The sequence below is a fragment of the Argiope bruennichi genome, chromosome 7 (genome assembly GCF_947563725.1).
Source record: "Argiope bruennichi chromosome 7, qqArgBrue1.1, whole genome shotgun sequence".
Classification (NCBI taxonomy): Eukaryota; Metazoa; Arthropoda; class Arachnida; order Araneae; family Araneidae; genus Argiope; species Argiope bruennichi.
In genome coordinates this window covers 90,844,918-90,855,199 of record NC_079157.1, presented here as the reverse complement: position 1 = coordinate 90,855,199, position 10,282 = coordinate 90,844,918, and the positions used below count along the sequence as shown (strand labels likewise).

The window sequence follows — 10,282 nt, the reverse complement described above, 5'->3', positions numbered from 1 at the left end:
ATTCTAATTTCAATTTAATTAATTTCTAAGATTTTATCTTAATTTAGCCCATAGTAACTTCATTCTAAAAAATATTCTCTCATTGCGTGATCCAATTCCACTTTCGGTTTAATTAATTCCTTTGTAAAAATAATGCGCCATCTGTATTACGTATCAAATGAAAGTGATACTTTCGTTGCCCTTGTCAGAGGTCAATACATGTATTCCATCGGCACGTGGCCGGAAATCCTATGTTAATATATATATATAGAGAGAGAGAGACAGAGAGAGAGAGTTTTCTATCTACATTATCATTGTTGCAACGGGAAACGAACAAACTTGATTTTTTTTCGTAGTTTCCTGTAATTCCTTTTTTTTTTATTTGCTTTTATTTTTTTATATGATGCATCTGTTCATTTCCGGTCTGGTGGCGCCAGAAGGGATCATTATTATATTGGTTTTTTCGGAATTAAATAGTTGTCGGTTAGAACTCCTAAAGAAGTGCTTGTATTTTAATAATCTGCATTAAAAATGTTGAAGAAAACGTCCTCACTGCTTTTGTCATGTGGTCAGTAGAGAAGTTATTGGATATTTTTTAGTGTAGGCAAGCTCTATTCCGGACTCTTTGATTCGAACTTTGTTCAGCAGAAAGGTATGTGGATTCTTTTTTGTTGATCAGTAGTAATTAAAGAACATTAAATCCGCAATAATCATTATTCGCATTCGTTAACTATACAAGATCAAATCATGGCTAAATTTGTCACGAATTTGTATTATTTATAACATATTTTGCTAATTTTACTTTAGTTATTAGATTCCTTTTTTTCGTAAGTTAGCTATTACTTTAGCCAACATTTTGAACAAATTTAATACCTAGATCAACGTACACATATATGATATATTCGAAGGGAAGACCGAACTTTACATTCAAATTTCCACCGTTTCTTTTATTTATTCTGGAATGTTTTTTAAAAAAAAAAACAATGTTTTCATGAAGCACTCTCTTTCCCAGTTTTTAATACAACATCAAAAGCCAAGTAATAACCATTTTTTTTTTTCCAATTAAAAAGTTATCTTCGCAAATTCTATCCTCATAGTCTAATGTAGAATTCCAAAAGATAAATATATGCACATGGCGTTATACAATGCGACATTTAATAACGCATTTATTAAGAACAATTGGGTTTATCATATGAAACTGTGATTTCATATGAATTTATTCTATTCCTATAAATCAAAACAGTAATTTCTCATAATACTAGAAATAACGAAATATAATATTTAACGCTTGTTTTTGTCTTAGAAAAAATATTATTCTATAAATTTGTAAAGTTAATATTACAATTGAAAATAAAATAATATAGTTAGATTAATTTTGTCTCAAAGTACCTTTCCTTACTTTTGTATAAAAAATTATAAATCCAAATCATATAAATTATAAAAGACTCGGAATTTAAGTAATTAAAATTCGTTGTATCATAATTTATTAATTAATGAAATACTATTAAATTAAATTTCTAAATATTTAAATTAATCGAAGCCTTGTTCGTTAATTAATCAAACAAAAAAATGCAATTTCATCAAAATAATTCGGAGTCAGAAAAAACAACTCTACTAAACCTTTAAGTTTCTGAAGTATCGCTCATAATTTATTTTTATTTACTCTCGAGACCGAAAAATAAGTCGAATGAATTTAATAGAAAAATAGCAGGCCACTGAACATTGTAGCGCCATCTATAAGACAAAACTTGCAATAAATTATGATAGCGATGCATTTTTATTGAAAAATGTATTGATGATAAAAAAAAATTATCAAGATCATCAAAATAATCTTAATTATTCTGGTAATTACTGGTTTCAAAAAATAAATAAAACTGCTTTTCGGGGGAAATAACCTTTATGGAAAAGAATATTAAATTTTTGTCAATCAATCTAGTAGAACTCGTATCTTTTATTCTACAAAAAGTATGCGCATGGTTCTATTCATCAAGTATCTTGCCTGGTGTAATGTGCGACTTTGAATGTCATTAGGCTGCCATCTATATTAGAAAATCTGCAATAAATTCTGATAGCGTATATTTTCATTGATAAAACTTCTCATCAGACGACATGAATTTGTGCAAACTTTTAAAATTTGTTGTTACACGTGATTATTGTTAATGTACATTAAAAAGGATAAGAGACATACATAGGTGTTCAAAATAATTACATTGATTGCAAATAATTTTATTTACAGTGGTAGGAAGAAAGAAAAAGTGAACATAATACAGAAAGAAGCCTACATTTTTTTTTGGGGGGGGGGATCATTAATAATTGTTACATATGAATTTCTTTGTCCATAGGCAACAATTGGAAGGTAGTTTATTTTCCTTCCACACATCACGAATTTGTTTTCAGACGCTTATGAGCATTTATAAATGTATGCATGATCTACATATTGCTATCTAAATTTCTGAAATTATTTCTTTTGTCTTCACGTATAATTGTAATACAATGTAACAAATACTAATTGCAATAACTACAAATAACTTTCTACAAATCCTTAAGTGAGTCAATCCCTTTCAACATGAGACATGCCAAATATTAACAGAAACTTTAATTACAAAATAAATATTTTTTTAAAAAGTAAATTTGAAGAATTTGTATCAAATTATAGAGTTAAATTAAGGTCTTAGACCTTATATTGTAGCAACCCATTATAAAATTAAATTAAAATTCTGTCATCAAATCAGAGAAGAAATAATCTCTTTTTCTTTCCTTAATTATATTCTTTAGTTCAATTACATCAAATGAAAACTAAAAAGGTAAATATTATAGGAAGACAAAAAATTTTATGAAATAGCAAAAATTAAAATGCACATATTGGTGATATTTTCCAATTAAAAAAAATCCAAGAAGACTATTAGGCATCTTTGATATTTAATACATAACAGCTTATATTCATTTGACACCTTAACTTAAAACACCGTTTGGGTGTTGTTGTTTTTTTGGCACTTATTTGATTTATAGTTTTTATATATTTCTTCCGAAAATAAATTTCCTCAAGCAAAATATTCATTTAAAAGATTAGTTTATGCAAAACCACAAGTTCTAATTCGAGACTTGATTGGATTCTGGATTCAAAAGTGACGAAGTAAATTGTCGAAGAGCCGACATCTTTTCCTTTCTAATATCTTATTAATGACAATCCATTGTTGGTAGCCAAGGCTAGTACATAAACACATGGTCTCAAGAACAAATAAAAATCCTCGCATCTTTAGCAATCAACAAATTGTATATTAATATACCTAGCTAAATGTGAACAATATGAATATAAAAAGTAAGAGTTTTTTTAATATCTTCATTGATTCTTCATTTAAATATCAAACATTTATTAATATATTTAAAATATACATGCAAAAATATAAATATACTCATAATGAAATTAATATTTGTTATTATAAAATGCTGATATAGTCTGGTTCTGATGAGTTGTTAGGCTTGTCGTAAAAAATGTGTGATATCAGATGAGATTACATTAGTAAGCCAAGAGACAATCATTAACCAAAATTCATTATATCTAACTGAAGATATATTCTTCATGGGGAATGAGAAAGAAATATGCTCTGCGTTCAATACAGTCGCATTTATTATAATATTAATTATCTACGAAACAGATGTCCATTTTATACTTCTTTCCCAACTTTTTAAAGGTCAACCGGCAAAGTCTCACAACACAACAATTCTGTGGATCTTTGCAAAATGCTTTAAACTGGAGCTCCGCTTCATAGTTATGTGAGAGAACATCATTTGTCGGATGTTTTAGGACTTTTTTTTAATACTAATTACATGGAATTCTTGTATATATTACTTTGATATGTCTAAAAATATTGTATTTAAAACATCATTCCTCATGGCACATATTTTAATTCGATTCATTTCTTTTATTACTCATACATACATGCAGGCTTAAATGAGTTGCTGGGAGGTCTATGACTTTTTGACATTAGAGTGGGTCGAAGTTGATTTTCAGCTGGTGGAAGTCCAACTGTTTGGCATTCTAGGGAATCTTGATGTAAATGAGCAAATTGATAGTCCTCAATATCGCACTTCGGTGCTTTGCTTCCTACATTACCTACCTATCGCATGGATTGCTAGGTGGCAGCCATCTTTTCCCATTTAGATTCGGCTTGGACAAATTTAAATCTTGTATCTCTCTATAATTCCAGTGAAATTGGATAATTGACAAGCTCCCTATTGTTGTAATGCCCATAAGCTTTTTTATTAAGATCGCCAAATTATAAAAGTGATTCTGTTTAAGGCATAAGTGTCAGTCTATGTAAAGAATCATCAGTTGCCCTTTCTTTTCCATGAAGATTATGGCTAATGAAAAAGCGCCTGATTGATGTGTCTCCCACAAGCTGTTGCATTAGAATCGCCAAGTGATAAAAATGATTTGTCTCAAGGTATAAATCAGTTTATGTAAAGAATGATGAGTTGCTCCTTCTCTATGAAGATTATAGCTGATGAACAAGTACCCGATCGTTGTGAATCCCATAAGCTGTTCCATTAGGAGCGCCATATGATAAACGGGATTTTGCTCAAGGTATAAATCCGTTTATGAAAAGAATCATGAGTTACTCATTCTTCTCTATGAAGATTATGGTCAATGAACAAGCGCCCGATTGTTTTGGTGCCCATAAGCTGTTGCATTAGAATCGCCAAGTGATAAAAATGATTTGTCTCAAGGTATAAATCAGTTTATGTAAAGAATGATGAGTTGCTCCTTCTCTATGAAGATTATAGCTGATGAACAAGTACCCGATCGTTGTGAATCCCATAAGCTGTTCCATTAGGAGCGCCATATGATAAACGGGATTTTGCTCAAGGTATAAATCCGTTTATGAAAAGAATCATGAGTTACTCATTCTTCTCTATGAAGATTATGGTCAATGAACAAGCGCCCGATTGTTTTGGTGCCCATAAGCTGTTGCATTAGAATCGCCAAGTGATAAAAATGATTTGTCTCAAGGTATAAATCAGTTTATGTAAAGAATGATGAGTTGCTCCTTCTCTATGAAGATTATAGCTGATGAACAAGTACCCGATCGTTGTGAATCCCATAAGCTGTTCCATTAGGAGCGCCATATGATAAACGGGATTTTGCTCAAGGTATAAATCAGTCTATGAAAAGAATCATGAGTTACTCATTCTTCTCTATGAAGATTATGGTCAATGAACAAGCGCCCGATTGTTTTGGTGCCCATAAGCTGTTCCATTAGGATCGCCAAGTGATAAAAATGATTTTGCGCAAGGCATAAGTCTGTCTATTTAAAGAATAATGAGTTGCTCCTTCTTCTCTATGAATATTCCAGAGTATATATGTAAAGAATAATGAGTTGCTCCTTCTCTATAAAGATTATAGTCAATGAATAAGCGCCCGATTATTGTGGCTCCCATAAGCTGTTGCGTTAGGATCGCCAAATGACAAAAGTGATTTTGAGCAAGGCATAAGTTTGTCTATGGAAAGATTAATGAGTTGCTCCTTCTTCTCTATGAAGATTAACATTCCAGAGGATCTATGTAAAGAATCATGAGTTGCTCCTGAAGATTATGGTCAATGAACAAGCCCCCAATTGTTGCTTATAAGCTATAGCATTATGATCGCCAAGTGATGAAAAGAATTTTGCTCTAGGCATAACTCAGTTTATGCAAGGAATGATGAATTGCTTCATTTTTCTCTATGAAGATTATGAGGAAAATTCTTTGTTCGTTTATATGATTTCAAACATAGTCGTAAGATTTGTGTCCTGTAATATGGTAATCAAAGTATGAAACATCCATGTATGATTTTCAAACTCTTTTAAATGATTTGTATAAGAGATGAAGCATTCACGCTGACTTTTCGTAACCTGTTTACGAAATGAAGATAATTTCCTTATAAAAAAGCACGACTAGATAAAGTATATTTACAATGGCCTCACAAACTTCCTGGTGACTTCCAACCTCCAAAAGCTTTTTCCAATTCAACAGCACATGCAATAGTCAAGGCATCATTATTTCTGCGACCAACAATCTGGATTCCATAAGGCAATCGACTTGAAGTATATCCAACAGGACACTGCGTTGATGGCAATCCCAGGACATTAAATATTGACGTATAGCAAGTACTTGGCAAGAAATAAAACATCTCTGTGTGGTAAGGTGCAGTCACGGGTAATGTAGGCATTAGGAGTACACTATTATCATCCAGAAGACTGTCGAATTCTTTGGCCCAACAATCCATCAATTCTTTATAGTGAGGTGCTTTACTCTTATCATAAAACATAGATAACTTTGACATATTCATGGCGATAAGTGGACCGTTGGAAAGAATAGATTTGCCAAAAAAGAACTTGACGAAATCTAATTTTTCATTGATGTGAGTTCCTTTTCCTGCAGTGAGCACAGCTTTCAGATCTTTCATGCCGTTCATTATGATATTAAGAACACATCTGCCTGCATCATATAAAGATGGCATGTTTATCTCTTTGGTTTTCACATCATATTTGCTCTTAAAGTATGTAATCGCCTGCAAAATATAAAAAATATTTTTAATAAGATTTTATTATGTGGTATAGTACCAATTGAAAAAATGCAAATCCATTAAAAATAGAATTTTGTGAAAGTTGGCATGAGATGATACTACTGCATAATCGACATCTAGGTGTTTCCTCATCTTCCGTATTCGTAAACGACACTCAATAACTGTGCAAATAGATAAATAAGTAAAATTAAAAAGTACATTTTCTATTAGAATGATAAGTCATTACCAAATTTTAGATTCACTTGGTAAAAAAGAGAAAGCCTGAACATTCATATATATTTATATTTTCTTGAATACAAAGTGTACAAAAAAAAATTGTTATCACCAAAAAATTCCAAACTTCAGGTTTCAACGATCTTGGATAAAGTCTTGAATGTTTTGAACAGCATTGGTAAACATTAGTTACGAAATATCAAACTTTGACAATTCTTTTTGACGATTTATACTTCGGAATGCAGTTAATACACAGGCACTCGGAAACCGAATTTGTATTCTAGACATCTTTTATCCTATCACTGCAATCGAAATTGGACACAGAAATATTATTATTGTCACAATTTCACATACAAAATTTCATTTACTTAAATCATTGCTCCCCCTTTTTTTTTTTTTTGATATCTCGTTTATATGCATGCGAAAGTACCGACCGGCAGGCAGTCCCTTAACAAAGTTGATTAAAAATCTGATAAAGAATCGACATTTAAGATCGTAAACTTGACTGCCACATTTTATTCATCTATCTGTTTTTATCTCGTTTTTATCAAGTTTGTCTGTACTCAGAAGCCGAACAGTCAGGTATCCTCACAATGGATTTGTGGTGAATAGCATATAAGCCAGTTAACAGCTACGCTACCCGAGCAATTGCTTTTATATCGTGGTCATGTTAGTGGATTGCGAACCACAAGGTCCCAGGTTCTATCCTCGCAGATCTCATTCTTCCACAGATTACATCCCAAATGTGATAGAAATCTACAACTATGGTGTAAAATCTATATAGCAAATTTTACTGTCCTGCTCAAAGTAGTTTTTAGCTTTTGTTTTTGGAGAGAGACATAATTACAAAAATGAGTGTTTCGTACTCAAGAAGGTCTAAAACATAAAAAATCGTCAAAATCTCGAGGTCAATTTTTTTTTTTTTTTTTTTTTTTTGACGATTACAACAGTTTCTCTTTACATGTTTCGCATACGAAAAAGAAAGAAATTTGAATTTATGCATTATGCAAGAGCACATTTAATGTGTGAATAAAAAAAAATTCAATCGTTAAATGTGCACTTGCCTCGATGGTTAATATTAGTTCAATGAAATCCTCAATGAATATAGCCAGAAAAAAAATATTTGGGCAAACCTCTCAAGGTTACCCTGAAACTTAGATGGAGTATTTATTGCTCAAACTATCTATAATTTTCTGCTTTTCGACATTTTCAAATTCACAGAATTTCATCAATTTTCATCATGATTTTGAAAAAAGTGAACCCTTCATCGTTTTTGCAGAGGCAGGAATTAAATCACTGAGGATAACTTGTAGTGAATAGCATATAAGCCAGTTAACAACTACGCTACCCGAGCAATTGCTTTTGTATTGCGGTTATGTTACTGGGCTGCGAACCACAAGGTCCCAGGTTCAATCCTCGCACATCCCAATCCGCCACAAACTCTTCGTACTGAACATTAACTGATGTTTATTCAAATTGAAAATGAGCATTCAATACAAAATTTAATGCAATGTGACCTATATAATAATGTATTTCATTAAATCAACATGGCGTTGAATTTTTAAAAAAATAAATCTGTGATGAAAGAATAAATCTCTCTTATAGATGTGTGCGGATTACTTCTTGTAATCTTTCTACATTCTCATATACGTAATATAGAGAAAATATAGTAATCGCCAAAAAATTCGAACTCGAGATTTTGACGAATTTCCATGTTCTAGACCTCTCTGAGTTCTGAAAACACATTTTTATAAAATGTCCGTTTTTATAAAATGTGACAAACATAATTCAAAAACGTTTTGAGCTAGATGGTTTAAATTTGGTATACAATCTTTACTCCAAATGTTTAGATTTCTATTAAATTTTGAGTTAAAATCCGTTGAAAGAAAATATGTCTGTCCGACTGTTCGAATATAAGTTAACATGATAATTACAAAAGGAAGAGAGCTACATAGATAAAATTCGGTACACAGATTTATCATCTATAGTATAGACATCTATCTAAGTTTGAACCCAATCTAACTGCCTGTCGGTCTGTACATCCAGAAACATGTAAACGCAATAATTCAAAAATGCAGTGACTTAAATATATCAAATTTGGTATGTATTTTGTGACTACAGGTGCAGTTTTGTGTCAAATTTTTATTTTAGTTAATTGAAAAAAAAAACGAGTTTAAAACACAAATTCGGTTTTAGGATATATCAACACATGCCCAGCATGAAATGAATCGCCATATAACTCGCCAAGAATGACAGGATAGATTAGGTAAAAATGCAATTAATATTTCGTAATTAGTATTCGCAATTAATATTTCTAGAATTAATATTTAGTTACTATTGTACGCCATTTCCATGTAAGGCATTCTCCGGCATGACAAGTTTATTATAGAGTATGAGACTATTCTCCCTGGTTTTAGTTGTTATTTTTCAGAAATACAGGATGTCTAATTTTAGCCCAATAATCAATTTCTTAACCGTTCGAAATAAGCATAAAATTCCATTTGGAAAAATTTTATTATATGTTGCTTCATTTTTTAAATGAATCCTTAAAAAATTTACGCTATTCTACTGATCGTATTAGTCATATTTAGTAAAATGTTCTTGACACACTAACATTTTAAACAAAGAAACGTATTTTAAAACCCTTATTTTAGGATCAAAACTTGCTGAGTTGTGAAGTTTCAAATATCACGATTTCAGATCATTTCGAAGATCACCTAGTTAACATACAAACTGTCCTAGATTGGTAGTTGATTGGTTTTAAAATGTTGAATTCTAATATTTTATAACCTGGTCAGTTTACTTTGCTGTTATTTTCTTAAATGATAGCTTGCTAAAAATATTTTACTAAACCGGACCAACAGAACAGAGAAACTGTATAAAAATTTAGTTTTAATTTTTTCAGATGTATTTTTACTTATTGAAACAAGAAAAAAAGTTAATTTTGCATGTCATTTAACAAATTTTCCAATAAGAACGCATATGTATGACTGATTCTAGTGGTTAAAAGACTTATTTAAAACTAGGTTATTAGACTTCAATTAGATTGAACTTCCGTATATTGCTTTCATATTTATATTTCTCGTACTCTATAAATTAGCATTTTAACCACACCTTATAGTTTAGAGTGTTTCATTTTATGTTCATATGCTATTCAGACATATCTTTACTGTGCCTTTATGTTGCAGTTTTTCATTTTACTATTTAAAAGTATATTTTAGAAATGATTCTAGAAGAAATTTTATGCAACATATTTGATGCAATTTTGTTCAATAACATATAAATAGACGTTAATACATTCTCTCTAAATACAATATATTTAATGACAGAGATCAGAAACAAAAAGAAGAATATGTGCCAAAAGCATACTCACATTTTCCAACCCTTGACTAATATCTTTATCAACAGGAACTATCATAGGGCCACGGATATTCTTCATGTAATAAATTTTCAAACTTCTAAAATCCGCCTTTAATAAAATAAGAAAATTTATTATTAACAAGAGCTAAATTGGATTAAATCATT

At 30.7% G+C, this 10,282-nt stretch overlaps 1 protein-coding gene across 4 annotated transcripts in view; it reads right to left on the bottom strand.

Moving 5' to 3' along the window:
- Window positions 1-2,831: 2,831 nt before the first annotated feature.
- Window positions 2,832-10,282, bottom strand: part of LOC129976181 (fatty-acid amide hydrolase 2-A-like) — a 78,293-nt gene continuing 70,842 nt past the window's right edge. For all 4 annotated transcript variants that reach the window (XM_056089620.1, XM_056089621.1, XM_056089617.1 and 1 more), the window contains exons 7-8: window positions 10,131-10,226; window positions 2,832-6,529 (exon numbers count right to left, since the gene is read on the bottom strand). In XM_056089620.1, coding sequence (XP_055945595.1) covers window positions 5,939-6,529; window positions 10,131-10,226 — 687 coding nt within the window. In that variant the 3' untranslated portion in view covers window positions 2,832-5,938. The remainder of the gene's footprint in view (window positions 6,530-10,130; window positions 10,227-10,282) is intronic.